The 25537-nt window shown below is 41.8% G+C and overlaps 2 protein-coding genes across 3 annotated transcripts in view; one reads left to right on the top strand and one right to left on the bottom strand.

Annotated features, from left to right (window-relative positions):
* The window catches only part of ZCCHC10 (zinc finger CCHC-type containing 10), a 399316-nt gene that overhangs the window by 59641 nt on the left and 314138 nt on the right, over nucleotides 1-25537 (bottom strand). The gene's annotated exons all lie outside the window — the stretch shown is intronic.
* Nucleotides 1-25537, top strand: part of HSPA4 (heat shock protein family A (Hsp70) member 4) — a 49907-nt gene that overhangs the window by 5228 nt on the left and 19142 nt on the right. For both annotated transcript variants that reach the window (XM_050792786.1, XM_050792787.1), the window contains exons 2-7: nucleotides 8621-8678; nucleotides 11045-11185; nucleotides 14384-14506; nucleotides 17585-17684; nucleotides 18352-18485; nucleotides 21009-21253. In XM_050792786.1, coding sequence (XP_050648743.1) covers nucleotides 8621-8678; nucleotides 11045-11185; nucleotides 14384-14506; nucleotides 17585-17684; nucleotides 18352-18485; nucleotides 21009-21253 — 801 coding nt within the window. The remainder of the gene's footprint in view (nucleotides 1-8620; nucleotides 8679-11044; nucleotides 11186-14383; nucleotides 14507-17584; nucleotides 17685-18351; nucleotides 18486-21008; nucleotides 21254-25537) is intronic.

The following is a 25537-nucleotide window of genomic DNA, read 5'->3' as shown; positions in this document are numbered from 1 at the left end:
GCACGTACACGTGGCTAATTTTTGTATTTTTAGAGAGACGTAGTTTCGCCATGTTGGCCAGGCTGGTCTCGAACTCCTGGCCTCGAGTGATCTGCCCGCCTTGACCTCCCACAGTGCTGGGAATACAGGCGTGAGCCACCATGCCCGGCCTGTAAAATTCTATATTATGGCTCTAACATGTTTTATTCAAACAGGTTATTTCTAATTTTTTGCTGTTACCAATAGTTCTTCAATAAGTAGCCTTACATATTTATGTTACAATGTTAATGCTTTTATTTTTGTTGTATAGATTTCCAGAGGTGAAGTTGCTACGGTAAGGGATATACTGTATATACTTAAAGTTTCAGTAATATTGCCAGAATTCTTTACACAAATATAAGGGATTAATTTGCAGTAGGAACAGATGTGATTTCTCTACTTCATTGGAGATTATGAGAATTATAATGAGTTAAAACTATAACTCATACCTTTTTCTTGCCATAGTGCTCAGAATAGTGCCTGGGATTCAGTAAATACTACCAAAGTATTTGCTAATGATACTATTACATATTATATTTTTTATTAATTTTTTATGAGATTAGGACAGTAAGATGAAATCTATGGAAGTTTACCTTTTGGGTTCTGCAACTGTGTACTTTTAAAGTGCAAAGGTTAATTACTGAGGAATTTGCTGTGTTTTTAGGAACTGCAAATCTCAAAAGTATGAGTTGTTTGGTCTGTTTGGTATCAGCCCTTTTTGGTACTTTCTAGTCCATGGCTAATGCAGTAACCAGAGAGTACTCTGATTAATGTCTCTATTTCCATTCCAGTTTTGCCTATTAGTTGTATTTGATCGTCTAATTATTGCGGTTTCTCTGAAAAGCTCATTTTCTCCAATTGTTGAAGAAAGTGAATTAGAGCAACAGCTGTTGTAATATCCTGAGAGTAGTTCTGCATACTTTTTTTTTTTTTCTTTTGAGACAGTGTCCCACTCTGTTGCTCAGGCTGGAGTGCACTGGTGCAATATTGGCTCACTGCAACCTCCGCCTCTCAGGCTCAAGCAGTTCTGGTGCCTCAGCCTCCCAAATAGCTGGGACTATAGATGCATGCCACCGCGCCCAGCTATACATACACTATAAAATCGAAACTATACCTTTTAAAGGATCTGTGCCAATTGCAGCTGTTCATAATATCCTCTCAGAATGTGCATAAATATTTGGTCAATAGTCTCTTTTAAGAAAGGGAAAACAGTGATATTCTCTGGCTGAAAAAGGATGTAATTTCTAGGACTTAAAGATTAGAACAGAGAGATCTTAAACTTGATTTGAATTAACTCCCTGCAGTTTGGAATGGAGGAAAAGCAGTATCAGTCAAACAGCAAATGTATGAGTACTTCTTAGGAGTTAAGCAGCATCGACTTGGCATTGTGTGTAGTATACAGGAAGTGTAAGATAGAGATTCCTGCTGTCTAGTTGTAATCAATGTAGTTAAAATATGAATAACATCAGCAGCAGTAAATAGAATGAGTCCAGTTATGGACAAGGCTGTGTGATACAGACCTAAAATATGTTCAAAGGAGATGTAAGCAGTGGAGGCTAAAGTGATGAGGAAAGGCTGGAGTGAGACTTGAACAAATAGGATTAGATAATACATGGAATAAAGGATTCAGATAGTTTGAGTGACGTATAGAAGTAGGAATGAATTAAGGCTGGCGGTGGTGGCTCATGCCTGTTATCCCAGCACTTTGGGAGGCCGAGGCAGGAGAATTACTTGAGGAGTTTGAGACCAGCCTGGACCCTGTATTTAATTTTTTAAATACAAAAAATTTAAAAAATTAACAGGCTGTGGTGGTATGCCAGCTACTTGGGAGGATGAGGTGGGAGGATCACTTGAGGTCAGTGATCAAGGCTGCAGTGAGCCGTGATCGAGTACTACATTCCAAGACTGGGCGACAGAGTGAGAATCGTCTCTTAAAAAACATAACGAGGCTGGGCACGGTGGCTCATGCCTGTAATCTCAGCACTTTAAGAGGCTGAGGTGGACGGGTCACCTGAAGTCAGGAGTTTGAGACCAGCCTGGACAACGCGGTGAAACCTCATCTCTACTAAAAAATACAAAATCAGCTGGGTGTGGTGGTGCATGCCTATAATCCCAGCCACTCGAGGCTGAGGCACGAGAATTGCTTGAATTCGGGGGGTGGAGGTTGCAGTGAGCTGAGGTCACGCCATTGCACTCCAGCCTGGCCAACAAGAGTGAAACTCAATCTCAAAACCCCAAAAACAAAAACAAAACAAAACAGGGCCGGGTGTGGTAGCTTACACCTGTAATCTCAGCACTTTGGGATGCTGACTGAGGTAGGGGGATCACTTGAGCTCCAGAGTTCGGGACCATCCTGGACAACATGGCGAAACCCCATCTCTACAAAAAGTACAAAAATTGGCCAGGCGTGACTCACGCCTGTAATCCCAGCACTTTCGGAGGCTGAGGTGGGTGGATCCCCTGAGGTCAGGAGTTTGAAACCAGCCTGGCCAACATGGTGAAACACTGCCTCTACTAAAGATACAAAAATGAGCTGGGCGTGGTGGCGCGGGCCTGTAGTCCCAGCTCCTCAGGAGGCTGAGGCAGGAGAATTGCTTGAATCCAGGAGGCAGAGGTTGCAGTGAGCCGAGATGATGCCACTGTAGTCTAGCCTGGGTGACAGAGCGAGACTCCGTCTCAATAATACAATAATAATAAAAAAAGAGGCTGGGTACGGTGGCTCATGCCTGTAATCCCAGCACTTTGGGGGGTCGAGGCAGGTGGATCACTTGACGTCAGGAGTTTGAGACCAGCCTGGCCAACATGGGAAAACCGTGTCTCTAAAACTACAAAAATTAGCTGGGTGTGGTGGCAGGTGCCTGTAATCCCAGCTATTTGGGAGGCTGAGGCAGGAGAATCACTTGAACCCGGGAGGCAGACGTGCAGTGAGCCGAGATTACACCATTGCACTCCAGCCTGGGTGACAAGAGTGAGACTTCGTCTCAAAAAAAAAAAAAAAAAAAAATGAGCTACGCATGGTGGTGCACACCTATAGTCCCAGGTTCTTGGGAGGCTGAGGTAGGAGGATTGCTTGAACCTGGGAGGTGGAGGGTTGCAGTGAGCAGATATGGAGCCACTACATTCCAGCCTGGGTGATGGAGTGAGACCCTGTCTCAAAACCAGAAAAAAACCCAAAATGTGTGTATACATGGAGTTTGGAGTCTGATGGTCCTAATTTTGAATCATAGACTCTAATACGTTTCTGGGCACATTGACTTGACTTGAATCAGCTCTTCCTCTATACGAATCCCATTTCTCAGAGAATTTAGGATTATCAAGTGTAGGCTGCTTAGCACACCACCTGGCACAGAAGGCTCTGTAATGAGAACTATGAAACAAGGAAGCTTGACCTGCTTGGATGAGAGAGGATTCCTGCTATGGATAGGGATCAGGGATGTAGAGTGTGCAAAATTTGAAAGTTCTTGTTGACTGGAAAGTAGTAGATGTATTTCCTTTGAATGTTCTTGTCATGCTTATTCCATGTCAAAATCCTCAAGGAATAATTCAGCCATTGAAGACTTTTCAGAGCATTTATTGAGGAGAAGCAAACTGATAGTGGTATATCAGTTTTACTTTTTTTTTTTTTTTTTAAGGACTTACTAGATTTATTAGGATTACATAGGAGTATTTACCTAAATGTTAATAGTGGCCCTCTGTGGTGGGGGGAGGGTTGTGGAAGTATATATAGTTTTTATTTTTTTTCTTCATACTTTTCTAATTTTCTACGGTAAACTTGTACTAAAAAGCATTGAATTAGGTTCTAGTGCTAGCGCTAATATTCAAGTTATTATTTTTGAGTATTCATCTCATTTAGATATTAGGTTTATGTAAGCTTTTAGTTTTCAAAATCCTTCAATTTGGGCTGTTTTACTTTTTTTTTTTGCGACGGAGTTCACTCTGTCACCCAGGCTGGAATGCAGTGGCACAATCTCGGCTCACTGCAACCTCTGCCTCCTGGGTTCAAGTGATTCTCCTGCCTCAGCCCCCTGAGTAGCTGGGATTACAGGCATACGTCACCATGCCTGGCTAATTTTTGTATTTTTAGTGGAGACGGGTTTCACCATGTTGTCCAGGCTGGTCTCAAACTCCTGACCTCAGATGATCTGCCTGCCTCGGCCTCTCAGAGTGCTGGGATTACAGGAGTGAGCCAGCACGCCTGGTGCTGTTTTACATATTGACCCAATTCAGCAAATTGATCATACTCTGTTTTCAGTTGTCCTTTTTTAATGGAAGTAGTACTTTTTTTTTTTTTTTTAAATCCCACATCAATAGATAATTTTAAAGGTAGCTGACTGGGTTTCAGTTCCAGTAGGTGAAACAGTATTTTTTTTTTTTTTTTTTGGGACAGGGTCTCACTCTGTCACTCTGACTGGAGTGCAGTGGCGTGATTATAGCTTACTGCAACCTTGACTGTAAGAACTGAGTTTTAAATTTTATTTAGTTTTAAATAATTTAAATTTAAATAGCCACATATGGCTAATGGCTGCTTCATTAGACAGCATGTATCTGTAACAGAAGACTTCGGATTTTACATTTTTCATTAAGACCTGGTACACGCACACATAACTGAAAAGCTTCATTAAACAACAATACATTCACATGCAATGCATGCATGTTTTCTTTTTTTTTATTTTGAGTCGGAGTCTCGCTCTGTCACCCAGGTTGGAGTGCAGTGACGTGATCCCCGTTCACTGCAAGCTCCACCTCCTGAGTTCACACCATTCTTCTGCCTCAGCCTCTTGAGTAGCTGGGACTGCAGGCGCCCGCAACCACGCCTGACTAATTTTTTGTATTTTTAGTAGAGACGGGGTTTCACCGTGTTAGCCAGAATGGTCTCGATCTCCTGACCTCGTGATTCACCCGCCTCGGCCTCCCTAAGTGCTGGGATTACAGGCTTGAGCCACCGCGCCCGGCAAATTATTACTTTTTATTTGGGGGTCGGGGTGGGGTGAGAAGGCTTTACAGACAAAATAGATGCCATTTCTAGAGAATACATGAAGGTACTGGGCATTTCAGATGTAAAAAGTGACATAAGAAAAGTAGGAAGATTGGGATACTTTATTCAACTTGGGTTGATTGTGTGGATGAAATACAGCTGGAAAAGGGATTGGGTTGGGAGAAGCCTTAGGTTCCATATTAAGGAATATAGATTTTTGTTTGCTGGTAGTTGGTTTTGTTAGGAAGATAATTGGAAGCAAGACGGTTTCAGAGTTACTGATGTAGAATAGGAAATTAACCCTACAGCAGGATTTGCAGGAAAGTTGGGAAATGTAATTGTTTTGAGGAGATAAAGGTTTGAAAAAGGGCTGCAGGAAACAGTGGAAGATGAGTAACATTGCTGTTTCATTATGTTGTGATTGGGGTTATGGTGGGATATACCTTAGAAATTTAGATCTGGTGGTATTTAGAAAGATGGAGGTGTGCCAATTGTTAGGCTTATGCTAGGCAGCCTTTTTGAGGTGGAGGAAGTGGGTAAGATTGCCTTGGGCAATTTCCTAAGGGGCAATATAGGCTTTGAGAGGAGTGACATTTACTTGGTACTGAGGATTTTGTTTATTTGCATCTAGTGTCTAAAACAGATTTTATTTGTTTTAGTGATTGGTGACATAGTTGCAGAAAGGCAGAGCTTGACACCCTTGCTTTTGAGGGGCTACTCCCAGCACTTTCTAGGCCCAAAAGCTTAGGATTTGGAGGAATTCTGATGAGGTCCTAGGGTATACCATGTTTGTTCTTCCTGTCATTTAATAGAAGGTGTGGCTTCCTGTAGCTGCCCTGGGAGATTGGCTCGCAGGGGTTCTTCGTCATTGGTTGTAAAGGACCACTGAAGCCCAGGGAGGCCCAGCATTCTACCAGTTTCCACAGGGCTCTTAAGTTTATGTTTCTGCCAAATTAATAGGTCATGTAATTTAGTCAGATTTGGACCAAGGCAGTATGGTTCCAGAGCTCTTATTTACTCTGTTGACTTGGAAGAATCAGGAGTTCAGCGAGGATAAGAGTCAAAGCTTTAGACATCACCTACAGTCCTGACTCCATTGCTTTCAGATTGCATGACCCTGGATAAATTTATTTACTATGGTCTTGCTCGCTCTGTCTCCCAGGCTGGAGTGCGATAGCATGATCACAGATTGCTGCAGCCTCAGCCTCGTGGGTTCAGGTGATCCTCCTGCCTCAGCCACCCCCACCCTGTGACTCCGCCATAGCTGGGACTACAGGTGCTCACCACCATGCCCAGCTAAGTTTTTTTTTTTTTTTTTTGAGGTGGAGTCTTGCTGTGTCGCCCAGGCTGGAGTGCAGTGGAAAGATCTGGGCTCACTGCAAGCTCCGTTTCCTGGGCTCACGCCCTTCTCCTGCCTCAGCCTCCCGAGTAGCTGGGACTACAGGTGCCTGCCACCATGCCCAGCTAATTTTTTTGTATTTTTAGTAGAGACGGGGTTTCACTGTGTTAGCCACAATGGTCTTGATCTCCTGACCTCATGATCCGCCTGCCTTGGCTTCCCAAAGTGCTAGGATTACAGGAGTGAGCTGCCGTGCCCAGCCTTGTGTGTTTTTTTTTTTTTTTTTTTTTTTTTTTTTTAATAGAGACAGGGTTTCACCGTGTTGCCCAGGTTGGTCTTGAATTCCTGGACTCAAGTGATCCACCTGTCTTGGCCTCCCAAAATCTTGGGATTACAGGCTTGAAACACTGCCCCCAGCCAAATTTACGCTTTTTTGTTTTGTTTTGTTTTTGAGATGGAGTGTTGCTCTTGTTGCCCAGGCTGGAGTGCAGTGGCGCGATCTTGGCTCACTGCAACCTCTGCCTCCCAGGTTCAAGTGATTCTCCTGCCTCAGCCTCCCGAGTAGCTGGGATTATAGGCGCCCACCACCACGCCCAGCTAATTTTTTTGTATTTTTAGTAGAGACAGACCATGTTGACCTGGCTGGTCTCGAACTCCTGACTTCAGGTGATCTGCCCTCCTCGGCCCCCCAAAGTGCTGGGATTACAGGCATGAACCACCGCACCTGGCCAAAATTGACTTATACTTACTAATGCCTTTTTTTGTTTGTCTGTTTTGTTTTTGAGACAGAGTCTCGCTCTGTTGCCAGGCTGGAGTGCAGTGGCGTGGTCTCGGCTCACTGCAACCGCCAACTCCCCGGTTCAAGCAATTCTCCTGCCTTAGCCTCCTGAGTAGGTGGGATTACAGGCACATGCCACCACACCCAGCTAATTTTTGTATTTTTAGTAGAGACAGGGTTTCACCGTGTTGGCCTGGCTGGTCTCAAACTCCTGACCTCAGGTGACCCACCTGCCTCGGCCCCCTCAAAGTGCTGGGATTACAGGTGTGACCCACCGTGCCCGGCCAAAATTTACTTATTAATGCCTTTTTTTTTTTTTTTAAGACAGAGTCTCGCTGTGTCACCAGGCTGGAGTGCAGTGGTGCGATCTTGGCTCACTGCAACATCCGACTCCTTGGTTCAAGTAATTCTCCTGCCTCAGCCTCCTGAGTAGTTGGGATTACAGGCACGTGCCACCACGCCCAGCTAATTTTTGTATTTTTAGTAGAGATGTGATTTCACCATGTTGGCCAGGATGGTCTCGATCTCCTGACCTCGTGATCTGCCTGCCCTGGCCTCCCAAAGTGCTGGGATTACAGGCGTGAGCCACCGCGCTTTTTGAGCATAAGCACGGCGTTTTTTCTTTTAACCTTCAAGCAGGTTTCAGTTTCGCCTTTCTAAAAGAAGCAATAAATAGATTAAATCAGGAGATATTGTATGAATTGGTGATTTAGAAGAATGTTCAAAAGTGGGGATGAAGTTCCTTGCAGAAATTCTGAGTCCTGGCCAGGTACAGTGGCTCACGCCTAAATGTCAGCATTTTGGGAGTCCAAGATGGGTGAATCATCTGAGGTCAGGAGTTGGAGACTAGTCTGACCAACGTGGTGAAACTCCGTCTCTACTAAAAATAGAAAAATTAGCTGGGCGTGATGGTGCATGCCTGTAATCCCAGCTACTCGGGGGGCTGCGGCAAGAAAATCACTTGAACCTGGGAGGTGGAGGTTGCAGTAAGCTGAGATAGGGCCACTGCAGTCCTGCCTGGGCGACAGAGTGAGACTCTTAAAAAAATAATAAAATTGAGTGCCTGGAAACTAGTTTTGGAAAAATTACTTTTTTACTTATTTAATAGGGCGAGAATTGTTTTCAGGGTTTGTAGACTATATTCTTGGTGAAGTTATGAGCTGTCTTAAAAATGTTAATTGATACATTGATATGAGGGTACATTATTTTATACTGGGATTTTGAACAGGAGACTTGAAAAATAATTAGAGAATGGTAGAGACTGTCTAGTCCACCTCTCTTACAGGTAGTTATCACATCAGACCTGTGCTCCAGCATGTAAATGACAGGACTCAGTTGTAAGAGGCAACCCGTTCCATGGACAGATTTACTCAATAGAAAGGTCAAAATCATAGATTTGTACCATTAAAATATATGACATTTTAGCTGACACTCAGATCTTGCCTGCTATGCTTTTGGATTTATTATTGCAGGAAGATTTAGTTCTTAAAGTGTGTGTTTTGTCTTCCAGGGCTTGCATTTCTTTTGGTCCTAAGAATCGTTCAATTGGAGCAGCAGCTAAAAGTCAGGTAAAGTTTCATTTTTTTTCCTAAACTGACTTACTTCTTCTGTTCATCCATGTGTTCAGCAAGTAGTTGAATGCCCATTATGTACCTAGCACTGGTAGACCCTGGGTATACAACTGACATACACACCTGTTCTCTGTTCTCATGGACAGTCAGCCCTCAGAATTCCATGGGTTCTGCATCTGTAGATTCAAACAACTGTGGATCAAAAATATTTTTGGGAAAAAATATAACACTGCAATAATAAAAAATACAAATAAAAACAATCCAGTGTAACAACTATTTACATAGCATTTACATTGTATTATGTGTTATAAGTAATCTAGAGACAACTTCAAGTATACAGGAGGATGTGCATAGGTTATAGGCCAATACTGTGTCATTTTGTATAGGGACTTGAACATCTGTGGATTTTGGTCTAATTCAAGGGGTGCCCTGGAATCAATCCCCTGCAGATACCCAGGGACTACTGCGTCAGTGAGAAGCACATAGCCTTAAAATAGCATTAGCAGTATAATCTGTTTAATGCAAACTGCCAGGGTGTATTTTGTCCAGATCTTGTTAAGCAAGGCTTGCTTGTTCCTTGATATTTTACATGCTCCTTAAGTCTGTCTTGTTGGGCCTTTCATCTTACTCATATATAAGGTAAGTGTTGATCTTATTAATCAAGTTTCTCAAGGAAGGAAAGCATATCTCTAGAAATACATCAAAGGACTTGCCATTAGTTTACTCTGTAAACCAGGAACCTGATGTAGTTGCTGATTTCTGAATAACCAGAGCAGCAGAACCCCAAGAGTTCTGTATTCTAAGTGTCTGAGATATCTGTAAAATTAAAGAGTTGCATATTTGACCTTCTTATGGTTCAACCTGGAGCAACCCTATAGGGTGAATCTGTTTTTGAATGGGGCAGGGCTTAAAATTTACTAGCCTAAAAAAGTGGTACTTGGCCAATTGGTTTTAATTAAGTTGGATGTTTTATAGTTCATTTTCACAGTGTTAGAGATTTTTTAGGAGATAGCAGGTAGACAATATTTAACCATTTTGAGATCTCTTTCCTTCTGAAATTTGAGTCGATGGCTCCTGTTTTTTAAACTTGCTTTTCATGATTGAGAAACAGTTACTATACTAAACTGGCTGCCCACTTCTAGGTTGATACAGTTATTGTGTTACAGAGTTTCTGTTTGGCAGCTTACTCAAGGAAGACATGATTTGGGAGGCCTCATCTGTTTCACAAAAGGACTTCTGTGTGTTCCCTTTCATCTAGGGGATACAGGAGCTTTTTACATCTCCTACATTGGGAGGAGGAGCCTGTAAATCTTAAGCAGAAGGTCATGGTCATTCTGGAATTTTTTGAATGTTTTTGTCAGCATTTTCCCTTCATAAATTGTGATAGCTTATTCTAGAGGAATTAGAAAACATAAATAAAAAAGTGTAAGGAATTTGAAAATCACTTGTTCAACCATTATTCGAAAATCATATAGACATTTGTCTTACCACCTTCTGAAAACTTTTACGTATTATATATTTCATTGTATGAATATACTATAATTTATTTAAGCATTTCCCTGTTACTAACCATTTAGGTTGTTTCTAGGCATCTGCTGTTGCAAATAATAGTCTCCCAATATCCTTTTGTGTTCATTTTTGTGTACTTAGTACATTTTTTTCTTTTATGAGCAATTTGTTTCACTGGAACTTCTTTCTTTCTTTTTTTTTTTTGAGAGTGCAGTGGCCCTGTCTCAGCTCAGCACAACCTCCACCTCCTAGGTTCAAGTGATTCTCATGCCTCAGCCTCCTGAATAGCTGGGATTACAGGTGCACACCACTATGCCCGGCTAATTTTTTGTATTTTTAGTAGAGACAGTGTTTCACCATATTGGTCAGGCTGGTCTCGTACTCCTGACCTCAAATGAGGCCCTGGCCTCTTTCAAAGTGCTGGGATTACAGGCGTGAGCCACGACACCCGGCCTTAACTAGAATTTCTGAATCAATTTATGTATTGCTGAGTTGGTTCCTGGAAACTTTCAACCATAAACTATGGGCAACTTTTAAAGGCTACAAGTTATTTTATGTAAATGTTTACTAGAAATTTAAGAACAGAAAATACTTATACAAGTGTAATGACCTGACTTCATGGGATATAGGAAGAGCAGGGCTCTGTTTTTAGCCCTGCCGCTCTGAGACCCGTGCAAATCCCTCATCCCTCACTTCAGATGCTAGTGGGCACCATTTAGAAAAGTTTAGTGTCTGAAGAAACTGAAACCAAGGAGACTGTATAAAGTTAAAATGTTGCTAATTTAATATGAGGCTGTTGAAATTAAAAAAAAATTATTAGTAGTTTTTCCACTCTTTGATATTCTTTCTCTTAGGTAATTTCGAATGCCAAGAACACAGTCCAAGGATTTAAAAGATTCCATGGCCGAGCATTCTCTGATCCATTTGTGGAGGCAGAAAAATCTAACCTTGCATATGATATTGTGCAGTTGCCCACAGGATTAACAGGTATAAAGGTAAGGTTGTCAAGTTAATGCCTTATAATTAAAATGCAGTATTATATTTTATCAGTTCAATATCTATCTGTACCTTTCTGATGTCAGATTGTAGTGAAAATGCTTACAGATGCTTAGGAAAAGTTTTTTTCTGGTGAAGACTATTTGACATTTTTTGAATGATCTGGATTTTGGTTGGGAGCCGTGGGTGGTGCTCTTAATATGGGTTGGATGCCTGGATAGTGATGATTTGAAGTTAATACTGCCATTGCTGCTTGTTTTGCTCACTGATGCAGTGGCCTTTTTAGCGTGATTTTAGGGAATGACTTCTGGAAGAGCAGGCAAAGGAATCACAGTTTTTTTTTTTTTTTTTTTTTTGAGATGGACTCTCCCTCTGTCACCCAGGCTGGTGGGCAATGGCGTGATCCTGGCTCACGCCTCCTGGGTTCAAGTGATTCTTCTGCCTCAGCCTACCAAGTAGCTGGGATTACAGGCGTGTAATCCCTCTGCCTCCTGGGTTCAAGTGATTCTCCTGCCTCAGCCTACTAAATAGCTGGGATTATAGGCGCGTGCCACCACACCTGGGTAATTTTTCGCATCTTTAGTAGAGATGGGGTTTCACCGTGTTGGCCAGGTTAGTCTCGAACTCCTGACCTTGTGATTTGCCGACCTTGGCCTCCCAAAATGTTGGGATTACAGGCGTGAGCCCTGCGCCCGGCAGGAATCACAGTTTTAAGTCACTAGCAAATAGATGGACATACTCTTGGATATAGGACTTAATTTAGAAAGAGATGTTCTTCTGAGGAAAAGTGAGTTTGGTCTTTATCTCTGGTACATCTAGTGGAGTCTCTGTGAAGTATGCAGTGAACTGATCACAGAAAAGAGGTAAGAGGCTGGGAGATGGATAGGGTGGACACATTTGCCTTTCTTGTACTCAGAGGTAGTAAGAGGAATCCACAAGGGGGGAGTAGGGGCGTGATTGGCTTTCCAGGCAGGTGAGTTTATGGCGATATTTGGTTTTGGAGACCAAGAATCAGGAGAACAGGCTGAAAAGCCAGGAGATGTTGAGAACCATGAGAAGAAGGTAGTCTACTGTTGCAGTGTAGCCGTTAATTTAGTTGTATTTAGAAGTGAAAAATTCTGAAAACTAAAGAATGATGACTGGGTTTACTTAAAATATCTGTGGTAATTAAGGACAGTTTGAATGGGATAGTAAAAGATGAAGCTGAAGCACAGGAAAGAGAAAGGGGTTAAAAAGGGAGGTGAAGAAATGGGCAGTACTTACTAGTTACAAAAGAAATAGGATAAGTATTGGCAGATTTAGTCATAAGCATTGCAAGATCCAAAGAAGAAAAAGACTAGGAAGAAGATTTGGGAAACAAGTAGATGCAAGTCTAAAAGTGGAGGACTTGACCTCAGAATTAGGCAAATAGCAGGGAAGAAAGAGATAATTTAGAAAGGGCACCAGGAGGGATATTTCCCTATCTTTATCATGCAATATAGTAAGAGCTGTTCAATTCTAAACCAGAATAAACTGTGGTTGGGTTGGGGAGTGAGAAGGTGGCACGCAAGCTGAGTTAGGGCAGCAGCTAAAAGAAGAGAGCAACATGTTCTATTCTGGATTGTAATTGGGGAATATGGGCATGTGGGATGGGATGGGATTATTTTAGGCAGTCTTTCAACATTTAAAATTCATAACTGTTACCAAAGTTGCAGACTTTTATCTGGAATAGGGCTTTATCTTGAAGCTTTGTTCATTCATTATTGTTACTTATTTTATTTTATTTTTTGAGACAATCTCGCTGTGTCGCCTAGGCTGGAATGCAGTGGCAAGATCTAGGTTTACTGCAATCTCCGCCTCCTGGGTTCAAGCTATTCTCATGCTTCAGTCTCCCTGGTAGCTGGGATTACAGGCATGGATCATCACACCCAGCTAATTTTTTGTGTTTTTAGTAGAGAGGGGTTTCACCATGTTGGCCAGGCTGGTCTTGAACTCCTGACCTCAAGTGATTTGCCCGCCTCAGCCTCCCAAAATGCTGGGACTACAGGTGTAAGCCACTGCACCCAGCCTATCTTTTATTATTTAATTCAACCAGTATTTATTTATTTATTTATTTATTTATTTTTTTTTTTTTGAGACGGAGTCTCGCTCTGTCTCCCGGGCTGGAGTGCAGTGGCCGGATCTCAGCTCACTGCAAGCTCCGCCTCCCGGGTTCACGCCATTCTCCTGCCTCAGCCTCCCGAGTAGCTGGGACTACAGGCGCCGCCACCTCGCCCGGCTAGTTTTTTTGTATTTTTTAGTAGAGACGGGGTTTCACCATGTTCGCCAGGATGGTCTCGATCTCCTGACCTCGTGATCCACCCGTCTCGGCCTCCCAAAGTGCTGGGATTCCAGGCTTGAGCCACCGTGCCCGGCCTCAACCAGTATTTATTGTGCCAGGTCTTGTTCTAGGTGCTGGAGCTATGGCAGTGAACAGTCAGACAAATGCATGTCCTCATATTAGATTGAATCCTAATTGTGGAGATGGATAATAAACAGTAAACACATTAAAATATACATAGTATGTCAGATAGTAAAATAGTTTCTACCAGCAGCCTCTTTATGGAGGGACAGTGTGGGTTATGGTGAGCTACACTGATTTGCCTTTGCAAAGGAACTTTTCTTAAGATTTGTCGTTTTACATTGTGGTCCTTCATCTCCAAGTATCGTGTTTGGTTGAAAGCTAAAATAGTCTAGGTGTGGTGGCTCATGCCTGTAATCCCAGCACTTGGGGAGGCCGAGGCAGGAGGATTGCTTGAAGCCAGGAGTTTTGAGACCAGCATCAGCAACAAAGCAAGAACCCTGTGTCTACAAGGAAAAAAAAGAAAAAAATTAGCTAGGTGTGATGACGTGCGCTTTTGCTCCCTGCTACTTGGGAGGCTGAGGCAGGAGGATTGCTTAAACCCAGGAAGTTAAGTCTCCAGTGAGCTGTGATCATGCCACTGCACTCCAGAGAGAGAGAGAGAGTGACAGAGAGAGACCCTGCCTCCAAAAAAAAAAAAAACTAAAAGTGACCTTCAAGGTATTACTTGCAAAACTAGCTTTTTTTCAACCCCCTCTTGAGATAATGTTGTGTTGATAATGGGAGGCATTATTCATTTTAGCTTTTAGGACTAGGACATGAAGAAGGAAATACAATAAGTCTAAGCCTTTTTGTTGTTTTTGTTGTTTTCTTGCAGGTGACATATATGGAGGAAGAGCGAAATTTTACCACTGAGCAAGTGACTGCTATGCTTTTGTCCAAACTGAAGGAGACAGCCGAAAGTGTGCTTAAGAAGCCTGTAGTTGACTGTGTTGTTTCGGTGAGTTTGATCCCTATACATTATTGGGAATTTGCATGAAGAAGCAGAGAGAAGAAAGCTGCTAATTTCAAGTAAAGTTTTTTGTCTCAGGTTGTAATGGTTATTTAAAAAATTTGTCAGGCTGGGCGCAGTGGCTCACGCTTGTAATCCCAGTACTTTGGGAGGCCGAGGTGGGTGGATCACCTGAGGTCAGGAGTTTGAGACCAGCCTGGCCAACATGGTGAAACCCTATGTCTACTAAAAATACAAAAATTAGCTGGGTGTGGTGGTGGGCACCTGTAATCCCAGCTACTTGGGAGGCTGAGGCAGGAGAATTGCTTGAACCTGGGAAGCTGAGGTTGCAGTGAACCGAGATGGTGCCATTGCACTTCGGCCTGGGTGACAAGAGCGAAACTCTGTCTCAAAGAAAAAAAAAATTATGAAACTAGTCTTCATTTTCTTACTCTCTTCTGCTGCTTAGCTTTTGCTCAGGCCTCCTTTGTTATTCTGCCTATTTAAATCTCTTCTGTTCTTCAAGGTACATTCATCTCAGCCTGCCCACTTCTTCCTGGATTTTTTTCACCACCTAGCATAGTGCCTAGCGTAGCACAGGGTAGTCACTCATTTGTTGAATTAGCTGAATACCCCCAATTGTAAATGGCACTTGTTCTTTATTTGTATTTGCTGTTGGTATCTAGCATTAAAGACAAAGGCAAGGGCTGTGCTTGGTGGTTTAATCCCAGCACTGTGGGAGGCGAGGGCAGGAGGATCGTTTGAGACAATCCTGGGCAACACGATGAGATCCCTGTCTTTACCAAAAAAAAAAAAAAAAAAAAAAAAAAAAAAGCGTGGTGGCGCACATCTGTAGTCCCAGCTACTTGGGAGGCTCATTCGAGCCCAGGAGTTTGAGGCTGCAGTGAGCTGTGATCACACCACCGCATTCTCGCCTGTACAATAGAGTGAGACCCTGTCTCAAAAAAATTATCCAAAAAACAGAAAGACATGGCAGCAATTGACTTTATCTTTTGCATATCTCTGTTAAGATGAAAGCCTGGCTGCTGTAGCTTTGTGCTTTAGTATGGCGGAATCCTTAGGGACTGTTGAAATATGTATGGTTACGTTGGCTTTGCCACCAAATCTCCTCATTCTGCAATTGTTACCTGATACTTTAGTTTTGTGGCCTCTTTTGTCTTAATGTTGGTGCATTGATTGGCAAAGCATGGACTGTTAGGTGGCTTTTTCACCCCAGAGTCTGTTGCCTGACGGATTCCTTGGTCCTTGGTTATCGTAAAGTAGAATTGACATTTGTCAGAAAGAATTGGATTATAGTTGTGTACACCATTCTGGGAATGGGCTTTATTCTTTATAGAAGAATAAAAATGCTGTGTTCCTTTAAAAAGCTCAGATTCAGTGACCTTGATTCCCCAGTGGCTGATACACCAGATGCTGTATTTCTTAGATGTTTCCTACCTTTCCTCGCCTCTCCATTGGTCTCCCAGATTTGTTTCCATTCCTCCATCTAGTGCCCCTAGCTTTGCTCCTGCATTACACTGTGTGGGAGTAAAATATATGTAAAATATTGGAATGCCTAGGTGTCTTTTCTGGTTTTGGGTAAGAGTCATGTTTGGGCGGGGCCTGAAGATCACACTTGAGTTTTGGTAATTTGCTTAGGAGGGTTCACAGGCCCTAGCATATAGCTATTCTCGTTTTTTGTTTTGTGTGTTTTTTTTTTTTTTTGAGACGGAGTCTTGCTCTGTCACCCAGGCTGGAGGGCAGTGGCGTGATCTCGGCTTACTGCATGCTCTGCCTCCCAGGTTCACGCCTCAGCCTCCCAAGTAGCTGGGACTACAGGCACCCACCACCATGCCCGGCTAATTTTTTTGTATTTTTAGTAGAGGTGAGGTTTCATCATGTTAGCCAGGATGATCTCCATCTCCTGACCTTGTGAACCGCCCGCCTTGGCCTCCTAAAGTGCTGGGATTACAGGCTTCCCAAAGTGCTGGGATTACAGGCTTCCCAAAGTGCTGGGATTACAGGCGTGAGCCACCGCGCCCAGCCGCATATAGCTATTCTCATGCTAAGATTTATTATAGTGAAGGGATACAAAGCAAAATCAACAAAGGGAAAAGGCACATGAGGCAGAGTCTGGAGGAAACCAGGCACAAGCTTCCCAGAGTCAGCATGTGCTTAACTCCAGCAACAGGTTGTAACAATATGGGTGAAATGCCCTCTACCACAGGAGTTCTGCCTGAGCCTGGTCCAGGGTTTTTTTTTTTTTTTTGAGACTGAGTTTCGCTCTTGTTTCCCAGCTTGGAGTGCAGTGGCATGATCTTAGCTCACTGCAGCTTCCACCTTCCAGGTTCAAGCCTCAGCCTCCAGAGTAGCTGGGATTACAGGCATGTGCCACCACACCCAGCTAGTGGTTTTGTGTTTTTTTTTTTGTATTTTTTGTAGAGATGGGGTTTCACCATGTTGGCCAGGCTAGTCTCAAACTCCTGACATGAGGTAATCCACCCACCCCGGCCTCCCAAAGTGCTGGGATTACAGGCAAGAGCCACCGTGCGTGGGTAGTCCAGGGTTTTTATCGGGGGTCAGTCACATTGGTACCCTACACCTAGCATGAACCAAAATTCAAGATTCCCAGAAGGAAAGCCGGTAGTCAGCACAAGCTACATTTTTGTATAAACAGTTTAGGTACAGTGAGCCACTCTTAATCATTTAGGGAAATTTTTTCTGTTGATTTAGTGAACTGTTTGTGAATCAAGATCCTAGATGCCAGGCAAGGACCAACATGCAAGCAGGCGTTTTCTAAGGATAGCAGTTTCTGGCCTCTATATTAACTCTTCTCTGCAGTCACTACTTTAGCTGTTGGTATTTTGGTCTGCCATGTAATCTGTGTATGTGAGGTAATGGTATGGCTATTGTGTATCCTAACGCTAACACTAAATACGCTAACTTTTCCCTACGAGTTTGAAATATTTTCTTGATCATATACAGAATAAATTGCTGTAGGTATTTGATGGCATTCTTGGAATTTACTAACTAAAATTAGAATCTATAATATAGTAAACATTCATTTTTTTTTTTTTTTTTTTGTAGGTTCCTTGTTTCTATACTGATGCAGAAAGACGATCAGTGATGGATGCAACACAGATTGCTGGTCTTAATTGCTTGCGATTAATGAATGAAACCACTGCAGGTAAGGAGGACCATTGATTAATTTTTTGACTTGGTTAATATTGAAGATTGTGAAATTTTAAAACTCTAGGGTTTCTTGCTCTTTATTTTGCTTTCAGCATTGCTACTCTTGCTTACCACCTGTGTCATGGTGTTTTTGGACACTGTGTCACTTGTGAAGAATTAATCTGACCAATCCTTTTTGTGTACCCTTATAGCATGCATTTTGGTATTTAACCACATGCTTTTTGGGGAAGGAGCACACTTAGCGTGTGGAACAGTGCTTTCGGTTAAAGATTGGTCTTCTCTTAGACTTGTGGACTGGTAGAGTCAGAGGAGTGGAACATTAAGCAGCCTCTCATGGGCAGAACATGTGGGGATGTTAAACATAGCATAGGGGTAGAAGAAATCCAGGAAAATATATTTGGAAAATGGGGGAAATGGCTTGGGGAAAATTGTGCTAGAGTCCATTGGCAGCTATAAGGAAGTCTAAGTGAATGTCAGTATTTAACTCTTGGAAGATAATCTTTTTCTTGAATAAATTATATAGTGCTTATAAAGAATTTGATTTCTAAAACATAACACATGTAGTTGCGTTCGTTATACATAAAACCTCTTTTTTCCTGCTTAAATGAATCTTATTTACTTAGATGTTGTTACGTTTAATTTTTGTGTTTTTTCTTCTGTAGTTGCTCTTGCATATGGAATCTATAAGCAAGATCTTCCTGCCTTAGAAGAGAAACCAAGAAATGTAGTTTTTGTAGACATGGGCCACTCTGCTTATCAAGTTTCTGTATGTGCATTTAATAGAGGAAAACTGAAAGTAAGCATGTTTTTCTTTTCCCCAGAAGACTGTGTTACTATATGGTAATTATGAAATTTCGAGAGACAACTATTTTTTCTCATTTTACAATATGGGAAAAATAATGCATACCTTACAGGGTTATTCGGAGGATTTTTTTCTTTCTTTCTTTTTGTTTTTTTTTGAGACAGAGTTTTGCCCTTGTTGCTCAGGCTGGAGTGCAATGGCGTGATCTTGGCTCACTGCAACCTCCACCTCCCGGGTTAAAGCGGTTCTCCTGCCTCAGCCTTCCAAGTAGCTGGGATTACAGGCATGTGCCACCTCGCCTGGCTAATTTTGTATTTTTAGTAGAGACGGGGTTTCTCCATGTTGGTCAGGCTGGTCTTGAACTCCTGACCTGAGGTGATCCACCTGCCTTGGCTGAGGTGATCCACCTCCCAAAGTGCTGGGGTTACAGGCATGAGCCACCATGCCCAGCAGGAGGATTTTTTAACATGTAATTCCTTGGTGAATTTTACACTGGGGATTGAGAGGGTGGTACAGGTGCTCTGTCCTCTTGAGGTTTTGAGTGTTCTGGAAAAGGGGTTTCTTTTGGATTCCAAAACAAACTGGACTGGAAATTATAGATTTCTAGAAAGCCTAAAGTGTAAGCGGTTTTGTACACACAGAAGTATGGAAGGCAAGGAGGGGCCAGAGGGTGATCTCTGTCACAGTTGAGTTTGCTGGTTTATGCTAGTTCCACAGTAAGGTATAAAATTCTCTGTCTGTCTAGGATGAGTTTATAGATGAGTTTATCTAGAATTTGGTGAATAACCAAGGATTTCTCAAGTGTTTGCTTTAATTATTTGAAATGCATATTAAAATACTTGGTGCTGAAGTCTAAATTGAACCCCTTGTATCCATTGGAGATTGGTGGAGAGGGATTACCCCAAACTAAATATTTGGTAATTTTGGAGGCATTTTGAGACTTTATTTGTTATGATCTTGTTTCTTTGAAAAATAGACATTTCCACTTTATATTCTGGTTTATATTGTTTTTAGGTGGTTTTGTTTTTAAATAAAAGGAAAGCGAATCTTTTAGATAATTGGGAAATGAGAGATTTGTGATTTTGCTTTTTTACAGCTATAAGTGTGGGCCAAATGTAATTCTCAGTGTTTAAACTTTAATCACTAATAGAATTTCTAAGATCTATGCTATGCTTTCATCTTTTTAAGCAGAAGAATCTGGTCATAATTTAGCCTGGCTTTGGATCAGAGTGATGTATATTAGTAGCCATCTGCTTCTGTTTTTCTAAATTGTCCTTCAGTGTCACCTGTTACCTGTCAGTTTTCCAATCCTTTTGATTACTTTTAAATTACAAAAATAATCATTACAAAAATCTCCCCAAATTGGAAAACACTTATGTGTAAAGAAAAGTATGGGCAACATGGTGCAACCCTGTCTCTACAAAAGTTAGCTGGGTGTGGTGGTGTGCCTGTAGTCCCAGCTACTCTGGAGGCTGAGGTCAGGGGATTGCTTGAGCCCAGAATTTGAGAAGAGCCTGGGCAACATGGCGAAACGCTGTCTCTACAAAGAAAATACAGAAATTAGCTGGATATGGTGATGTGTGCCTGTAGTCCTAGCTACTTGGGATGCTGAGGTGGGAGGATTGCTTGAGCCTGGATGGTTCAGACTACAGTAAGCTGAGATTGTGCCACTGCACTCCAGCCTGGGCAACAGAGTGAGACCCTGTCTCAAAAAAAAAAATAAAAATAAAAATAAATAAATAAATAAATAAAAGTTACTTACAATCTTACCATTCTTGGTGTATTTCATTCTAGTTTTCTAAGAAAACAACTGGAGTCACTATATTTAGCTCTGTGTCCTGTCTTTTTTTTTCAGTTTAACATACTAAGAAAATTTCCCCCATGACGTTTAGCATTCTTTGAAGAGTTTGTTTTTACTGGTTTTATTCCTTCCTAAGGATGTCATCACTTATTTAGCCTAACTTCTATTACTGAATCTAATTAGATCTAGTTTGCTTCTAATCTGTTAGAGATTTGAAAACGGGTAACCCAGGCTAATTAGACTTCCAGGTTAAATAGAAACACATTGCTGTGAGCTAAGGCTGTAACAAATCCTTTGGTAGTAAGCTGCAGAGAGTTGAGCCTTTGGTATTACTCAGTTTTGTGATAGTGAGTAGACTAGAAGTATGTACATGACACGTTAGTATATTTTACCTTGGACATGTAACTGCTATTGGGAGTCAGACTGGTGTAGTGGGGAGGGCATGGACTTTGGAATTAAGGAGATTTGGCTTTGAATTCCACTTCTACCACTTAGTAGCTTTGTGAACTGCAGTTTATCTCATCTGTCTAGGTCTGTAGCATTATCTGTAAATTGGGGATTATAGTACCTATTTTTACAGTGTGGTCGTAATAAGGATTAACTGATGTATACATTGCCTTGTTTTAACCTTAATGTAACCCTCCCTCTTTTTTTTTTTTTTAAATAAGCAACTTACCAGGTAAATATATATCCATAATTCTCATTTTTTCCCTGAGGTTCTGGCCACTGCATTTGACCCAACATTGGGAGGTAGAAAATTTGATGAAGTGTTAGTAAATCACTTCTGTGAAGAATTTGGGAAGAAATACAAGCTAGACATTAAGTCCAAAATCCGTGCATTATTACGACTCTCTCAGGAGTGTGAGAAACTTAAGAAATTGATGAGTGCAAATGCTTCAGATCTCCCTTTGAGCATTGAATGTTTTATGAATGATGTTGATGTATCTGGAACTATGAATAGGTAAGTATATTACTATTTTGATGTTAAAATGTTCAGTGAGTTTTCTCCACATATGTTAACCTTAAATTGACTAATTGTTATTAAAATTATCATGGGGGTTATATGATAATTTTGGTTCTGTTTTAAAAATTAGAAACCATTCAGGACCCTGCTTTCTATGAAAAGTTGGGTCTGGTTATTCTAATAATGTAGACTAATGTTTTTGTTCTGATTAATTGGATATTCCAACATGTTGGTAATTCTTTACATATGCATTTGTCATACATGAAATTTCCATAAAATCAGGTCAAAGGGCTATAATGCAGAATTAAATTGAAAAGAATTTACCCAGTGATTAAGAAATTGTTCTTTTTTTTTTTGAGAGAGTTTTTGCTCTTTTGCCCAGGCTGGAGTGAAGTGGCACGACTTCGGCTCACTCTAACTTCTGCCCCCGGGTTCAAGCGATTCTCCTGCCTCAGCCTCCCGAGTAGTTGGGGTTATAGGTGCCTGCCACCACGCCCAGCTACTTTTTGTATTTTTAGTAGGGGCGGAGTTTTGCCATGGTGGCCAGGCTGGTCTCAAACTCCTGACCTCAGGTGATCCACCCGCCTCAGCCTCCCAAAGTGCGAGGATTACCTGTGTGAGCCACTGCGCCCAGCCTGAAATTTTTCTTTTTGAAAGATTGGGTTCACTTGAGGGTGACAGCTCTTTTTGTATAGTGCTGCAAGAATTCTGGGTAATTGACATTTCGGGGTTATCCTCAGAAACACCCAGAGTGTTACTGTTGCCTGGTTCGGTTGCTTGGATGATGGGAGTAAGATGTTCTTTTGACTGTGAACTCTACTGGTAGAATTTAGGCAAGACTGGTGGTGTATTTGGAGACGTGTGCCTGAGCTATCCGTAAAAAAATTGAAATGGTGTTTATTGTTGCCTTGTATCCAAATTTTTAGTCACCTCTCCCCCTACTTGCAAGAGATGGCTTTCGTTTTTGTTAAGCAGCAGTCTTGTGTGTGTGTATGTGTGTTCCATGAAGTCTGGAGGTAAGCCAATATGTTTCAGAAATTGTTAGTGAAATGTTACACGTTTGTAAGAGCTAAGTAGATACTTATTAAGTAGTTCAAATTTTTTAAAAACTGAATTTGCCTGTGTGCTGTTTTTTGAAAATAGTTGTGGCCGGGCACGGTGGCTCACACCTGTAATCCCTGGGAGGCAGAGGCGGGTGGATCACGAGGTCAGGAGATTGAGACCATCCTGGCTAACACGGTGAAACCCCGTCTCTACTAAAAATACAAAACATTAGCTGGGTGTGGTGGCGGGCGCCTGTAGTCCCAACTGCTGGGGTGGCGGAGGCAGAATGGTGTGAACCCGGGAGGTGTAGCTTGCAGTGAGCTGAGATCGCACCACTGCACTCCAGCCTGGGTAACAGAGCGAGACTCTGTCTCAAAAAAAAAAAAAAAAAAAAAAAATAGTTGTACTGTGGTGGGGCGTGGTGGCTCACTCCTGTAATCCCAGCACTTTGGGAGGCAGGTGGATCACTTGAGGTCAGGAGTTTGAGACCAGCCTAGCCAACATGGTGAAACTCTGTCTTTACTAAAAATACAAAAAACTAGCTGGGTGTGATGGCGGGCGCCTGTAATCCCAGCTACTTGGGAGGCTGAGGCAGGAGAATCGCTTGAACTTGGGAGACAGAGGTTGCAGTGAGCTGAGATCGTGCCATTGTACTCTAGTTTGGGCAACAAAGTGAGACGCTGTCTTCAAAAAAAAAAAACCCCAAAAAGTTCTACTGTATCTACATCATCAGAATACATAGCTCTTATATGTTCTACATTATAATCTTCATTTAGTGTGATTGTTGTTGCTTTTTTGAGACAGGATCTTACTCTGTCACCTAGGCTGGAGTGTAGTGGTGTGATCTTGGCTCACTGCACCCTCTGTTTCCTGGGCTCAAATGATCCTCGTGCCTCAGCCTCCTGTGTAGCTGGGACTACAGGCACATGCCACCACGCCTGGCTAATTTTTGTATTTTTGTAGAGACAGGGTTTCACCATGTCGCCCAGGCTGGTCTTGAACTCCTGGACTCAAGTGATCTGCCTGCCTCAGCCTCCCAAAGTGTTGGGGTTACAGGTGTGAGATAACCGTGCCTTTTAGTCTTTAACATTCACCTTTGTTTAAATTGATGAAACCGGATTTTTTGACAGCATATTTCTTTTAATTAATGGTTTCTTCACTTAAAAAAAACTTGAGGTGAAATTCACGTACCATAAAATTAAGCATTTTAAAGTAAACAATTCACTGGAATTTAGTACATTTCCAGGGTTGTGCAATGGCCACCTCTGTGTAATGGAAAAACATTTTCGTCACCCCAGAATAAAACTTCATACCCAGTAGGTGATTATTTCTTGTTTTCCCTTTCCTTTTCCCTTTCTCTGGTCCCTGGTGATCAACAGCCTGTTTTCTGTTTCTGTGGATTTATATATTCTGTATTTTTCATATAAGCGGAGTCATGTAATATGTGTCTGACTTCTTTTGTTTTAACTTCTCAGTGTAATGTTTTTGAGGTTCATCCACATTCTGTATCAGTACTTAATTTTTTTTTTTTTTTTGGGCAGATGTTATTTTCTTGTGTGGATAATACCGCAGTTTATTCATCCATTCGTTTGCTGATGAACATTTGGGTTTCTACTTTTTAGCTATTGTGAATAGTGCTGTGGACATTTTTGAACAAGTACGTGTTTTCGGGTCTTTTGCATATATACCTAGGAGTGGAATTGCTGGCTTATACAGCAGTTTTATGTTTAACTTTTTGAGGAATCTCCAAACTGTATTTCTCAGTGATTACCCCACCAGCGCTGTACTGGGTTTCAGTTTCTCCACATCTTTGTCAGCACTTATTTTCAATTTTTTGGATTATTTTAGTAGATTACTAGTAGCTTTGTGTTAATTCATTGTTTTGATGTTGGAAGTGCATTCTCCTGCAGATTCCTAAGGGATAGCACATGTGAATAGCGTTCCTTAAGTTCTTGCATGTTGATGACAATTTGCCATGTTTATACTTAAAAGTCACTGTAGTTGGATAGAACCTTCTTAGCTTTTCTTATCTTGTTGAGTGTGTTAAATACAGAAACAGTCTATTTTTTTTTTTCTTTTTTTTGAGACAGAGTCTTGCACTGTCACCCAGGCTGGAGTGCAGTGGCACGATCTCGGCTCACTGCAAGCTCTGCCTCCCAGGTTCACGCCGTTCTCCTGCCTCAGCTTCCCGAGTAGCTGGGACTACAGGCGCCTGCCACCATGCCTGGCTAATTTTTTGTATTTTTAGTGAGACGGGGTTTCACCGTGTTAGCCAGGATGGTCTCGATCTCCTGACCTTGTGATCCGCCCGCCTCGGCCTCCCAAAGTGTTGGAATTACAGGTGTGAGCCACCGCGTTCAGCCAGTAACAATCTATTTTCTTTTGGTGTATAACATTGCTGTCAAAGTGTGACAGCATAGTTTTTAGATATTTGTCACTTGTTCTTTTTGCTTAGATGCCCAAATGTTTTTGATTTTTTTTTTTTCTTGAAAGTCCATTTGGGTGTGGTGGCGCACACCTGTAATCCTAGCACTTTGGGACGTTAAGCCGGCGGATGGCTTGAGCTCAGGAGTTCGAGGCCAGCTTGGGCAACATGGCAAAACCTCATCTCTACTAAAAATACAAAAAAAATAGCCTGATGTGGTGGCATTCGCTTGTAGTCCTGGCTACTTGGGAGGCGGAGGTGGGAGGATGACCTGAGCTCAGTAAGTCGAGGCTGCAGCGAACCACGATCATACCACATTGCACTCCAGCCAGGATAATGAGAGTGAGACCCTGTCTCAAAAAGAAAAAAAAAGAAAGCTCAATAATTTTACTACAGTATGTTTTGATGTTGATTATTTTGCATCAGTTTTTTTTCCAGGTACATAGTGTGCCTTTTTGTTATATAGTTTGACATTACAAATCTAAGTTTAATTAAATTTTCTTAAGTTTTCTTGAATTATATTATCTGTTGTAGTGTTGTGGTTTTCTTTTTTGGGAATTCCTACATAATTATGTTGGATCTTCCTTGCCTGTCTTATTAGGTTTTTCTGATTCTGATTTGTTCTTTCATTTCCTGTATCACTTTTATTGAGATATAATTCATATTCCATAAAACCTTACTATTTTAAAGTGTACAATTCCAAGGTTGTGCAACTGTGACCACTGTTTAATTCTAGAATGTTTTTATCACCCCAAAAAGAAACCTTGTACCCATTAGCATTTACTCTCCATTTCCCTCCGTACCCTAGGCAA

This window comes from Macaca thibetana, chromosome 6 (assembly GCF_024542745.1).
Source record: "Macaca thibetana thibetana isolate TM-01 chromosome 6, ASM2454274v1, whole genome shotgun sequence".
NCBI lineage: Eukaryota > Metazoa > Chordata > Mammalia > Primates > Cercopithecidae > Macaca > Macaca thibetana.
Note: the sequence above shows the minus strand (reverse complement) of the source record. Positions and strands in the feature narration are given on the sequence as shown.